The sequence below is a fragment of the Actinia tenebrosa genome, unplaced genomic scaffold (genome assembly GCF_029948245.1).
Source record: "Actinia tenebrosa isolate PJP-AT-01 unplaced genomic scaffold, QUT_ActTen_1.0 PGA_scaffold13__45_contigs__length_12533684, whole genome shotgun sequence".
In the NCBI taxonomy this organism is placed as follows: domain Eukaryota; kingdom Metazoa; phylum Cnidaria; class Anthozoa; order Actiniaria; family Actiniidae; genus Actinia; species Actinia tenebrosa.
This window is the reverse complement of record NW_028292573.1, coordinates 11,778,408-11,792,180: the sequence shown is the minus strand read 5'-3', so window position 1 is coordinate 11,792,180 and position 13,773 is coordinate 11,778,408. Positions and strand designations below refer to the sequence as shown.

At 37.6% G+C, this 13,773-nt stretch overlaps 1 protein-coding gene across 5 annotated transcripts in view; it reads left to right on the top strand.

Moving 5' to 3' along the window:
* Window positions 1-1,312: 1,312 nt before the first annotated feature.
* LOC116290123 (E3 ubiquitin-protein ligase UBR5) overlaps window positions 1,313-13,773 on the top strand; it is a 35,239-nt gene continuing 22,778 nt past the window's right edge. For 4 of the 5 annotated variants that reach the window (XM_089028655.1, XM_089028654.1, XM_089028653.1 and 1 more), the window contains exons 1-21: window positions 1,313-1,502; window positions 1,630-1,674; window positions 3,680-3,761; window positions 4,263-4,336; window positions 5,189-5,247; window positions 5,904-5,988; window positions 6,672-6,843; window positions 6,959-7,018; window positions 7,353-7,446; window positions 7,715-8,118; window positions 8,609-8,851; window positions 9,425-9,582; window positions 9,919-10,024; window positions 10,254-10,467; window positions 10,565-10,680; window positions 11,127-11,267; window positions 11,706-11,817; window positions 11,948-12,105; window positions 12,383-12,472; window positions 13,004-13,102; window positions 13,240-13,321. In XM_089028655.1, the coding sequence (XP_088884781.1) occupies window positions 1,441-1,502; window positions 1,630-1,674; window positions 3,680-3,761; window positions 4,263-4,336; window positions 5,189-5,247; window positions 5,904-5,988; window positions 6,672-6,843; window positions 6,959-7,018; window positions 7,353-7,446; window positions 7,715-8,118; window positions 8,609-8,851; window positions 9,425-9,582; window positions 9,919-10,024; window positions 10,254-10,467; window positions 10,565-10,680; window positions 11,127-11,267; window positions 11,706-11,817; window positions 11,948-12,105; window positions 12,383-12,472; window positions 13,004-13,102; window positions 13,240-13,321 (2,656 nt within the window). In that variant the 5' untranslated portion in view covers window positions 1,313-1,440. The remainder of the gene's footprint in view (window positions 1,503-1,629; window positions 1,675-3,679; window positions 3,762-4,262; window positions 4,337-5,188; window positions 5,248-5,903; window positions 5,989-6,671; window positions 6,844-6,958; window positions 7,019-7,352; window positions 7,447-7,714; window positions 8,119-8,608; window positions 8,852-9,424; window positions 9,583-9,918; window positions 10,025-10,253; window positions 10,468-10,564; window positions 10,681-11,126; window positions 11,268-11,705; window positions 11,818-11,947; window positions 12,106-12,382; window positions 12,473-13,003; window positions 13,103-13,239; window positions 13,322-13,773) is intronic. The other variant, XM_089028652.1, reaches the window with a different exon arrangement.

Sequence of the window (13,773 nt, the reverse complement as noted above, 5' to 3'; positions counted from 1 at the left end):
CCTTGGGTGTACGAATTACGCAAGAAAATGTTCTAGCCGAAGCATCAGGGGAGAGACCAGCCGGCCCCCAGACCATATCGGCTAATCCCTTGCATCTCTGCCACGCACGGAATCGGTTGAAAAAATACTGTTAAAAAGTCTAGTCTATTCGGTGCATTGTTTTCACGGCTATTGTTATGCTGATTCACCTGTAACCGTGGTCCAGTGGAAAAAACTTGGGCATCGAAGATAATAAGTCAAGCCCGCCTTTGGAGGGCTAGGATTCGGATGGGTGGCCTAAATATTACGCTTACTCAAACAAACTTTTGATGGCCTGATGTTTCTCTAGAAAAGAATACTGGATTTCTTTTTTAGTTGAAAAACGGTCAAAACTTAAAAATTGTAGTGCATTTAATCCGCACTAAAAAAAGAAACTTAATGGACAAACGAATGTGGTTTAGGAGTGGATTAGAAGCTTCAAAGTTCACTTTACTGGATGTGAACTTTATGCTATTAAAATAATGAGCATATGCCTTTTCTTAGAAAGAGTAAAGTAGCCTGCCCACAGGCATTAATCTGGTTTAACTAAAATGTATCAGAAAAATTCACCATTTTCGCGCCAGCCATCAAGTGATACAAATTGTCAGTGCATTGTGTAACGCTCACTAAAAGGTTGCGGGACGAATTTACTGACTTCATTAATCAAATTATTTACTTAATTTGTTTAGTTAGCTCCCTCAATACAAGCAAAATATAATTTATCTAACTTTTTTTAATTACTACTCTTTAGAGAAACAGATGAACAAGCAAGGTAAATGATTTGTTCAAAAACAAGTACATTTGTATGGGAATCCGAGAGCAACGTTCGTACTTTTTGGTGACCGTAACACAATGTAATACAATTTATACTACGTGATGGCTAGCGCGAAAATAGTGAATTTTAGAAAAGTGGTCGGGCGGAGCGCTCTGTTACCGTGGAACTGAATATGAATGCTGATAGAGAGAAGAAAACCGGAGAAACCGAAAAAAACATTTCTGAAGCTAAGGGGAGAACAAGATAGAACCACATGCGGTAGCCATGTACGCGCTGAGGGGCAAAAATAGTAATGATGAACATGAGACTAGATTTCTTGGGTGCGCAAAGGCATCCGGTTTGAATCTTTCAAAAAGCATCTTTATGTTTTGCATTATAACAATTGATAATAAATAATAATTAATAATAGCTCAAAAGATTTAAAAAAAAGTAAAGACGTCATGCACGCGCGCAGCCCATTGCGCCCGCGTAAACCATACCCAGTGGTAATACCCACTAAGCCAGGCGTCTGATGTTATTAGCGGCAAGAACAAGACTACATCTTGCAGTTTATTCTTCTTGTTGTTCAATATTCCTCGTCTAGTTCACCTTTTCTTCCCTTCCTAGTATGTGTTTATAGAAATAACTAGCTTCATACAGGTCTGGGAATGCCTGTTATCCATTTTGCCGTCCATCCTTTGCCGGTAACGGTGGATGAGCTCCACGAAAGGTTGGGAAAACTTCAACACGTTTTTAGGCTTGCGTTTCTTTTTTCTCGGTTTTCATTGCGATTTATTAATATATTTTTATTTCATATCAACTCTTTTATTGATTCTCGTGAATTTATCTGTGTACAGACTTAAAGAGGTCGCCGAGTCTAAAGGAAAAGCTGGCCATTTAAGGTACGTTTGTTTTGACCACGAGAGACGAGCAGAATACAGTCTTGCTTGTTCAAGTGCCCGGCTGTATTCACTCGTGTTGATGCTATATATATAAAAAACAACCAGAAAAAAATACAAATTACTCAAAAGATAGGTTGTTTAAAAAACGAATTATACTATAGCAATCTATAAATCTTGAAATGATTTAGTTGTAGATGAGAAAGTTTTGCCTGTTGGGGGCGAAGCTTTACATGTATTTAAGGGAGATTATCGCCCTTGACTTCATGCATGTGAAAAGGTAACATATTTTTTGAACGGCTTTTTTGCCTTATTTTTCATTCCGAGGCCCATTTAGAGGTCTTCAGTATCTTTTTAATAAATTTTCCTTCGTTTTACATTTGTTTGTTTATTTTTTTATCTCTTTTTGTACTTATACTAAAAGCCATTTCGTAGTTACACTGCGTTTCACATGGTACTTGGTTCGACCACATGTTGTGAAAAGCTGGCCAATTTGTTCCTCATTATAATAGCTCTTTAATTGTCTTGACATTCTTACCAGACAAATTTAGGTGTGGTATAATAGACTATTCAATGTAGTCTCATTATAGAGACTAGCTACTGTCTACCTACATTATAATTTATAATGTTTGATTTTGTGTTTAGACTTCAAGATTATGAAATAAGCCATTCGAGATATTAAAACTCTAGCAGGATACCAAGACTCTCTAGAATAAAATGTTGAAAATTGCATTAAACCTCAAAAGGATCTGTTGATTGCTGTAGATTTGATTATAACGTTGTTGAACACTGAACTGATGAAAGTTAGGAACCTCATCTATGGTACATTATTCTATTCCTACCAATAGGTGTTTGTACCATGCATGAATTACCTTACAACTAAAGCCTCGTTGTTAAGACTGAATTTTAAGATATCAGATGTAACATAGTAAAAATATGCCAGTAACTGTTGGAAATTCTACTAAAAAAATAATTTGATTTTATCAATACTCTATAACAGCCTCTGGACTGATCAAAATGCAGGGCATGGCTAACTCACATTATATATCAAATTCGAATCTAGCATGTTAGGGTTGGGAGGGAGGAAAACTGGTGAAACTCAAAAAATGCTTAAATCAAGGGAGAGAGAACTAGCAAACACATGTGATGTTGAGTCCAGGAATCAAACCCAAGGGAGAGATAACTAGCAAACACATGTGATGTTGAGTCCAGGAATCAAACCCAAGGGAGAGAGACCTAGCAAACACATGTGATGTTGAGTCCAGGAATCAAACCCAGGGGAGAGAGACCTAGCAAACACATGTGATGTTGAGTCCAGGAATCAAACCCAGGGGAGAGAGACCTAGAAAACACATGTGATGTTGAGTCCAGGAATCAAACCCAGGGGAGAGAGACCTAGCAAACACATGTGATGTTGAGTCCAGGAAACAATCAAACCCAAGGGAGAGAGACCTAGCAAATACATTTGATGTTGAGTCCAGGAATCAAACCCAAGGGAGAGAAACCTTGCAAACACATGTGATGTTGAGTCCAGGAATTAAACCCAAGGGAGAGAGACCTAATAAACACATATGATGTTAAGTCCAGCAAACAATCAAACCTAAGACCCCAGAGGTGTGTGGCAAGTGCACTATAGCTAGCTAGGTCACCCTTGATTCCTGAATGGGGGGATGTCTGATAATTAATTACGCCTGAGTCTGATTAATATAGGCTGTCAGTATCCACTGAGGTACAGCCTAGCACTGTTTGTCTTATACCCAATAAGACAGAGATCTAGTGTTAAAAGAATGTACCTTCAATTAGTAAAAGTGTACTCAGGTTTGGAAGGCAACCGGACTACAAGTAGTTCAATTTTGAGATTAAAAGAAAAATTGAAAAGGAGATGTTATAAATGCATTACAATAATTATTGTTGGTAGTTTTTGTGTCATACAAAGTCATTCTTTGGATTTTGAAAGGTATAATTTTTTTCTTAGTGAAAGTCTCATTTTTGTTGTTTTTTGTTTCAGTCCTGCTGTAGTGCAGATTCTAAAGGATTATGTTATCAAAGAAATTGTTGTGGGTCCCCAACATGTGGCCTTTTTACTTGAGGTGAGGCCTGCCATAGTACCAATCATGTTTCTGGGCAGCAAGATTTGGTAGTGTTTTAGCTTCTTTTAATCAAGTTTGCCATGGTCAAAGCGATTTTGATTCACAGAGGCCAAAAACCAAGAAGTCAGGGGTTTTATTACATTTTGAGATAATATGAGAATATCATGAAGTAACCGGAGAGTTCTGGCAGAGTTTCATTAAGTTTTGAAATAATAGGAGAAGATCATGGTAGTTTAAGTCTGATAATTTTGCCCAGTTACTGTAGCATTTTCCAATCTCCAAACCCTGGATATACTAACAATGTCAAATAATGTTGACAATACAATGACTGGTTTCCAATAACCTCTTAGATTTCCTTTGTGATCTCCCATCTCTGGGACTCACCTGTATCTCTGGGAATCCATGTTAAGTCTTCTCAAAACTCTTCATTAGTACATGTAATACTAATAGTAGATCAGTACTGTATATGTAAAATTAATTTTGTTGTTGTTGTTGGTTTAGGATGGACAGATTTGCAGGATTCCTTTTACCCTTCATGCAGATAAACTAGACTTTGGTACCAGAGAACCTCCACTGTAAGTTAATAAAATATATCTTAAAAATTGTAAATTAAAGACAACAGGTACAATAGTATCTGTAATGTATGTACATGGTGCATATATTATGTATATCTGTGAAAAAGTAACTAACAAGAATGTACAAAAATGTACAGATCAGTGTAAAGTCAACTATCAAAAATGTACAAATTAGTGCAAAGTTTTGTGGGCCTATGGGCTAGAGTGCAAATCATATATTCCATTAAATAGCACAAAAACTAAATAGCACTAAACACATCTACTTATTTTATTTTTCCATCGCTTTATTGGTGATATTAATTTTTGTACTATTTCATGGATATATGGTTTGCACTCTACTGAGCTTACTAATTTGTGCAATTTCTTTCAAAGTTTTTCACGAATATTAGTATGCACTCTAGTAGGTTTGATATATTTGACAAGAGAGTTTCCATTCTCGTACCCAGACCCTTCTCAACAAAAAAATCGAAGGCTCTGATAACACACAAACCAGAAGAACCAGATTCTAGATCGTCAGATATGTGCATGCCCCACTCATTCTGACTTCTGGTATAAATTCAAACCCTTTTTTTCTTCTTCAATATGCAAAAAATTTAAAACCAATCAAATTAACAGTTGATTTGTGTATTACCAGAACCTTCGATTTTTCGTTAGAAAGCTGAGAAGCTGGCTTTGGGTACGAGAAGGGAGAGTTTCATGAATGAAAAAGTAGAAAGTACTTTCTACTTGAATGTGCAAGTTTTATAAGTTCCCATAAATCAATGTTGTTCTACTAGCTGGTTGTGAGACAAGTTTCACAAACCTCCTGTGTCATGTATTAAATCTGTTTTGTATTGGTTTTCATTTTTACAGTGAAGAGGAACCAGCTAGCCCTGCTGCTAGATCAACATCACAAGTTGTTCTTCATTCAGGTTAGAATATTCAATAATAGATTCAACTATCATAATCAACAACCCATAAACTACTATCTACTTTTATAAAACATCTGTAATAAATCTCACGTTCTGATTGGCTGGGAGCATGTTGTTTATGAGAGCACACAGCACATGTATGCACTTTCAGTTGTGTCATTTCTATCCAAAAAAAACGAAACACAGAATTGGCAGAGTGCTTCTCAACACTTCACAAGGGTTCTTCCACTCCTCGGGTGCTTTATAACTTCACGTGGCACAAGTTTTTTATTTCTTTTATGAAATACAAATTAGAATAGCTCTTAATATTTAGGACATGAATGACGAAATAGAAAGTGCGGGCACATGCTGTGACCTCTGATAATGCACACACTACCAAACATTAGAATGGGAGATTTATGAGAGTCATTTAGAGAGGTTTTGCACTAACACTTGACAGCAGCAATGTTAGATAGCTGAAACATTACAATCATTTTCCACGACAAATAATTCAATTCCAAGGAGCAAAGGCATTAAATATCGTTGTTCTGGCATCTAACCACAGGTAGCCCAAGCAGTATTATGGGCGTGGGCATGTGATGGTATAAGTTTCTCACCCAAGCCAATAAGACCTACTAATAATATTAATGCGTGTATTTATTCTTCATCTCAACCAGTAGGTGGTTCTAGAGGTCAGGGTGATGGATCATGGGTGTTATCATCAGGAGAAGGGTTGAGTGGCCTGACTGGACATCCCGTCAGGTAATTGTGAATTTTTTTTCCACACAGATCAATAACTTTTTTTTCGGTTTTTTTTTTTCTTTTTTTCTTTTTAATGTTCAAACTATTGATCACTTATTGATAATATGCCAACTCAATCTCTGTTGGTTACTGAAACAAAAAGATTAATGTAGTAACACCAAACTACATAAAGTGAGTTGTTTCGAACCTTTTTCAGCATTTGGTTTCAACCTTTATTACCAAGCTACCTGTGGTAATGCTTGATAAAAATAATTTCCACAGCTTTTTTCCCTTCTGAATAGCTATTTAACAGAATTGTGTTATGAAGAAATAGAAAATGCATACATGTGCTATGTGATGTTATAAATCATGCAGGAATTGGCAGAACACAAAAGAAGTGTTAGGAGTAAGCACAATATCTAGGGGATTTCTCAACACTTTATGAAGTGCTTTGTAAATGCACACAGCACAACAAGCAAGTTTCTCATTTCTTTAATAAAAGACTAATTTGAGTAGCGGTTAATTTAGAAACAATAAAAGCTCTAAATAATACATATTTTATATCACATGTATACTATATTATTATGCCTAAAACTGCTGGTGTTTTTGGTGGGGTTCTTGTGGACCCAAACATCATGCTATTTTGAGTCTCAAACACAGCTTTAAAGCATCAATCACTTATACCTATTATTGCTATATCGTAGATGGGGGTCTGGTCACTCTGCAGTAGCCATGCGTGCTTCTAACCGTCCCTCCAGCCGTGGCTGTGGGCGTGTAGTCAGAAGAGGTGCTGGGCGTGGTGGAGGCAGTGGTTGGGTGCTAGGTTCAAGAGCTGTTGTACCTGCTTCTGCTGTTCCTGAAGAACTTGTTAGTCAGGTAATGAACATTTACAAGTCTAGTTGGAAATTTACATGTATGTACAACTAAAGCATGTTTGCGTGAAATCCCTCATCAGTATTCAACCTAAGAATTTCCCCCAATTCAGTTTCAGGCCCAAGTTGTGTTACAGGGCAAGTCAAGAGCTGCCATTATCAGAGAACTCCAAAGAACTGTAAGTTGACTTATTGTCAACAATACATGTACACATTTGACTGCAAAGAAAAATATAGATTAACCCTTTATGCCCAACAGGGAACCATGCGTACAAGCTGCCAAAATCCCAAGGGATCTTAGCATTTAAAGAGTATTATTCAGTATGCCTTAGGTTTTGCCTTATAATTTGTAAAACAAGCCGAGCTAGTATGCATTAGTAATATGGCTCTCACTTGGGAATTACAGTAGAGCCAGTTATGTATGGGAGCCATATGGCTCACTCTGGGCATAAAGGGTTAAGGTACAACTGCCGTAGCATCCATTAAGTAGAATTAACTATGCTTTTGTTTTAGAATTTGGATGTAAATTTAGCTGTCAATAATCTACTAAGCCGAGATGAAGAAGAGGGAGATGACCAGGAAGAGAGTTCAGAGTATTTGCCTGGGGGTATGTTATTGTTTGTTGATTTGTTACTGTTATTATTCATTATCATATGGTCACCATTTTATCACTTCTGATGGGTTGGAAACGGAGCTACAGTATGATCCTCAACATCATGTGAACTTGTTGTGATACTTAAATTATTTGACATATATGTATTATCTGCAGAGAAATGTGCGGACTGTATGTTTAACAAGTTCATTCCTGGTCATGAGAGTACTATTTGTTTTGAAAGCAGAAAGAAGTCTTCATTTTTCATATTTATCTTTTACAGATGATTTGATGTCAATACTTGATGCAGGTGTCCACGTAGAAGACCCTTCCCTGATCATTGACCAAGAAGCTATTTTCCATGACGATATGTTCTACAGTCAACAGTACAGTAGTCTTCACAGACGCACACCCAGTGGAGGGCGTGGCAGCAGAACAACAGCAGCAGCAGCTGCAGACAGGGATGCACCAGCTGAGCGTGAGTTTGATCGTCCAAGAGAAAGAGAGTCCCTTAGTCGTGACCAGTTTGATCGATGGTGGGGCAATGTTCATTTATGTGGGGGTGAATCAGGGAGCAGTGGTCGACCAAGTAAAGCTTCTGCTCAAGAAAAGAATGTTACAACTGCAAGGAATCCTGCCTGTGATCCTGTGACTGTGCATGACCAACTCCAGTGGTGGCCATCAATGGTAATATGTGCATTTAGTGACAAAAAAAAAAGAAAAGAAAAATGGAAACACTGTGAAATCTTGCTGTATATGTTAACATGTCTGAGATCTGAAATGGGCAGTGTGAAAATAAAAGGAACATTTGTGCTTTTATGTTTCCTGGCTATAATACAAAAAAATCACATTTCTAACTCAAAGGTCATGCTTCATCTTCCAATCTAAAAGAAAACTAGGTTGTTTGGACATTAATATATCACAGTTTTAGAGTGCTACACAGACTCAGATTTCAGGTTTCAGATCTCCAACCCACATGGTTTTTTGACCTATAGTCCAGGGCCTGGTTGTACAAAGCCTGGATAGCGCTATCCAGCGGATAAATCTTATCCAGTGGATAAGTTTATTAGATAACAGCATTGACTTATCCACTGGATAAGGATTTATTCATCGGATAGCGCTATCCAGGCTTCGTACAACCGGGCCCAGACTGACAATCATTTATTACCTCTTCCAGGATGATCAGATGCCCAGATTTCTTCACATTGCATCCCTGTATTCAGAGATGGTTGCTATAGGAATAGATGGACGGCTTTACCAGTGGCGCTGGAGTGATCCTATGCCTTACGCTGGTGACTGTACCTCAGGGGGATCAACAGTTTTCCATCCACGTACAAGGTCTCTAGGACTGGCAGATGAGAAGGTTGTTGCTATTTCAGCGTCTACTATCAGAGCCTCTGCTTTGACTGAAACAGGAAAGGTATACAATGATAACATGAAGATATTAGTTTTTAGAGCTACAGTACCTTGTAAATTCAAGCATAAATAAAGTTTGTGTATGTATGTACAAGTATGTATATATATATTTAAGGAATATAAAATGTGCGCGCATGTCTATGTACTGTAATATAAACACGAATCAAGAGAAGCAAGCTCAGGAACATGAGACATAGCTGAGTGTTTTTCTTGCCCCTTGATTGAGTGCTCTAGAGCTCCCAGAGTGTCTTATATTACAGTACAGAGACATAAGCAGCCGTTTTATAATGCAATTATGAAATATTTTTGAACCATTTGGCATGAGCATGTCTCTTTCTTCTGATAATAACATGGTAGCCAGACAATCAGCCAGCACGTAAAATCTCAAATATTTTATAAATTTAAATATATATATGATATCTTGCCCTAGCAGTATTTGGCTGTTAGGAAGACAACAAACTAGTAGAACCTTTATTTGGTAGCTTTTCAAAGTCCAAAAAAAGATTCTTTACTGTAATTTTTAGTGATCATTGACAATTCTCTAAGGCATCTGTTTAATAGAAGTTTTTATTGTCAGGTTGCAAGCTGGATTGATGAGACACTAGCTTCTGTTGCTGGTAAACTAGAGCACACTGCACAGAATTTTAATGAAGTTACCACAGAGAAGATTACAGCCATTCATACCTGCTCCCTTTACACTTGTGCACAGACTGCTACAGGAGCTCTGCTTTGGTGGTAAGATTACAGAACAACTTGTCATAAAATGTTGTAAATTCAGAAAGTTTTAACAACCCCTTCATTTCCAGAGTCCTTAGCATTAGTTACTCATTCCAGCTACTATTGGCCATCCTGGATTTTTCACATAAGGTCAAAGGGAAATAAGCAGCCAAATGTTGCAATGTTGCTTAATGCATAGCAAGCCCAAAATGCAGCATGGGGAATGTGAATACGACCAGTAAGATCACAACAATATAAATTTTGAAGTTCCACTCCCAGTCCTGGAGAAACCATGAATGCTGTTGTTGAAATCTTGGATTGCACATTCTCATTATCATGATGTTTATGTTCAAGGGGAGTTTTACCTTTCCAACAAAGAAAAAAGCTGCTTGAGAAAGCACGGGCACGTGCAAGAAGGAACAGGACAACGTTTACCAGCTGTATAGTACCAGGTGTACAGGTATGAACTGTTATAATTGTTTGTAGTCTTAAAATCTTAATGACTCAAATCTAACCCTTCGACAAACCACCCAATAAAAAATACTTTGTGATGTTCATCTATATTGCCATTGCTATAGCAACTTTGGTAAAGGATTTTTGCCCATCCCATCCTTCATTCTTCCCATAATAACATAGTAGTTTTGAGAAGAACAGCATTAACTAGTTATATATTATTCTTTTTGCTTTAGGTTTGTATGCGTAGCTGTCCACTCTACCATCCTGGATCCGTTGGTTTTAATATCTCTACTGGGGTCCCTCGTGTGGGGTACCTTATGGAATCGGCATGGAATCTTGAGGAAAAGTGTCGTTTTAGAGTGTCACCCCAACCTGGGGTACCAAGCGGGAGAACTGTTGAGGAGAGGTCTTCAAATGAGACTGATATGCCGACTATCTTGGGCCTAAGTAAGTGAAACTTAATGTACAAATAAAGTCAACAGAGGTCATTAAAGCGTATGTACTACATGTTTATGTAACTGTAATTGTTCTCCCTTCTATCCAGAACGCAAGAAGGATTCACTACCAGAGACTATAGACAGATCCATAGAGGAGTGGGAACTCAAGAACGTGATATTTGTAGAAGACAAGCAAAACATTCCAGTGGGAAAAGTCTTGAAGGTGGGTGTCCTGTTTATTTCAAAAACAGTTGCTATCCCTAATCCACCACCACAGGTGAAACCCCATAAGCACAGCAGTGGTGCAGTTCAAGGGCATTGAACTGAAAGCAATGAAAAGGCACCTCTGACAGCCACTATACAGTCCATAAATAACCCAGAGCAGCGCTCTATATAGTTTGAGTTTTATAGGGTCGGTTTGAGAAGGAAAAAGGAACATTCCTTCTGACTTGACTCCTAGGAAATCATTTTGCAATCAAAATTAATCTTTTAAACTCTTGTCTAGTGTGCAGGGAATAAAGTTTAAGTGGGATTCTTTGACAGGAAATGAAAATTTCAAGGAAAATTTTTCTGAGCCATCCTCTTAGAAACCTTCTTTGTGAATAATTTCTAATTTTGATTTTCATTTAATTGAGAGTAGATCATTTAATTTAATTTTGTGTGCTTCAGGTTGATGGAGCATATGCCATTGTACGTTTTCCATACAAAAGTGGATCTACCCACCCAGCCATGCCCTCATCAGCTGAATCAGTAGATGAAGTACAACAGCTTCTACAAGATACTAGAATACTGCGTAAAGATGAACTTCAGGTTAGTAGCTTGCTTGAGGTTATAAGGATTGGGACTATAAGGGACTGATAGAGAAAGGAGGTAAAGTACTAACCATATCAACTTTGTAACTGAAGGAATTACTGAGATACTGAAGAAATAGAAAATGCGCATGTGTGCTGCGTGCTGTTATGAAGCATGCAGGGATAGGTAGAACATGAATGTTAGGTGTTAGGAGAAGCAAGACCCATAGCAGAGTGTTTCTCGACACTTCTTGAGTGTCCTGCCAATCCCCAAGTGCTTTATAACTCCACATGGCTCAGTGAGCAAGTTTTATATTTCTTTTATAAAATACAAGGGCACATGTGTGCTGTGTGCTCTCATATAGAACATGCTCCTAATCAATAAGAATGCGAGATTTATAACAGTTATTTTAGAATTAACCTCAGTCGCCTCCAATCTTTACTTCCTCGTTTTTAGTTGGTGAAATCATCTGCTGCCAATAAGATTCCAGACTGTATACAGCATACACCTAAACTACTGTCCATCCCTGTGGGATCTAAAGCTCTTTCAGTTGCTGTTAATTGTAAAGGTAGGTTGAAGCTTGGAAAACATAATGTGACCAAGAAGTACAGCGAGAGAAGCACTGGCCTACCTTTGCTTTTAGTCAAACAATAATCTTGAATGTACAGTAATTATGATCTTGTTTTGGATAATTCTAGGTGTTCATGTGTTGTTAAAGTCTTCTAGTAGCGTCCGCTATGCTCTGTACAGTTTAGCGTCCAGTAAACCAGAAGCAGGTGGAACCATGCCAGCTGACTGCTCTACCTTCCTCAGCCAAACTGGATCTAGAGACATCAAACTGAGATCCACTGGATGCGTAAGTACTGCATTTGGAAACTTTGTCTGCTGATGCTAACAAAAAGAAGATATCATGACCATACATAAGTGGCAATGATGTTATATGTTGGATAAATCACAGCATCTAATCAGCTAACTTTTACATGACATGACAAAAATCCCCCCTTTCTTCTACAGTCCCAGTCCCTAACCCCTCTGCTTGACCCATCTCCCCAGGCCCCTATTCTCCTAGGGCTTGCTTCAAGACCATAAATTTATATTTAGTTTTTTATATATCATTTTCTTTTTTGCTACAGGATTCACTACTCATGATGACAGACCCCAATGGGACACTGTTTCCCTTGTGTAGAAACTTTATTGGATCCATCAAGGACCCTACATGGATAGTAAGTGAAAATCATGGTGTTAGGGATTGGTGTTCATGTCTCTCCCATACCTGATATCAACTTAAGTGTACTGTCTAAGTTATACCCTGTTCTTCCAGGGTTTTGCAAAGATTAATTTTGAAATTTATCCAAATTCAGTGGAAAGAGAAAGAAGGCCACTGAATAAAACCATTGCTGAATCCCATTCATTTAACAATTGTTTGCCGAAGGAGAAGTGAATATCGGGGATTATTTACCGAAATACGAGTCTTTGAAAATAAATATTAGTAAAAATACACAGGTGAAAATCGCGTAATCACCTCCAGCGATAATCCAAAATGGTGGCCAGCCACGTTGTTGCTGTTACCAGAAAAAATATCTTTTATCTTCTTTTTTTTTTTAAAGAATCACCTGCATATTTATACTAAAATTTATTATCTATCCCATTTAATTACACGTGTGGCAGTATATGGAAAATTTACTTGGAATGTGGTCTAGAACATTATTGGTGTCTCTTTCTTTCTAATATTTATGTGTTCAATTTTATTATAGGATATTCCACCACTTCAGTGTCTTGGTGTTGGTGTCACCTCACTTCGGCCAGGAACAGAGTGCAAGTCCAGGGCTATAGTTGTTGTCATGGCAATGGAGGTACAGTAACAATTCATCACCCCCAGTTTTTCCCAGTGTTGGATAAATGGGAGGTTCACTAGATGCACACATCCTCTTCCTTGCCTGAAGTAGAAGAAGAGCCCAATTATTGATCTGTTTTCTTGTATCTATTTCAGCCCCAGAAACTGATGTCTTATGTACTTGACTGTGATTATGAAGGGATTCAGAACTTTCTTGAATTAATGGGCAGTTCTGCAGGTACATACAGCTATCATTTTGTACTTTTCCATCTATTTTCATTAATTTTTGTTACTTTTGGATCTTTTTTTTCTGCCAAACCCAGAGGGGCAGCTATTCAAGCAACACATTTTTCTGGTGTTTTGACTTTTCTCAATCAAATTTGCATTGCTCAGAGTTATTGTTTGATTGAGGGAAGCCAAAAAAACCCCAAAAGTTTAGGAAATGTGAAAAAAGTTTTGAGCACTGTAAGCTCACTTGAATAATCAGAAAAAGTTTCTAAATATGGGGTGTTATTTTGTATTCATTTCTCTTTGGTGCAAGTTTATTATCATGTGCACATACCCAGTACATTATAGAAAGAATGGAATGCCTTAAGAATGAAAATGGCTGTCTGTTATTTAAACATATTCATCTTTCTACTTATAGTTTCCTCTGATTTGTGTTACGTTTAACATTTCAATTAAAATGTA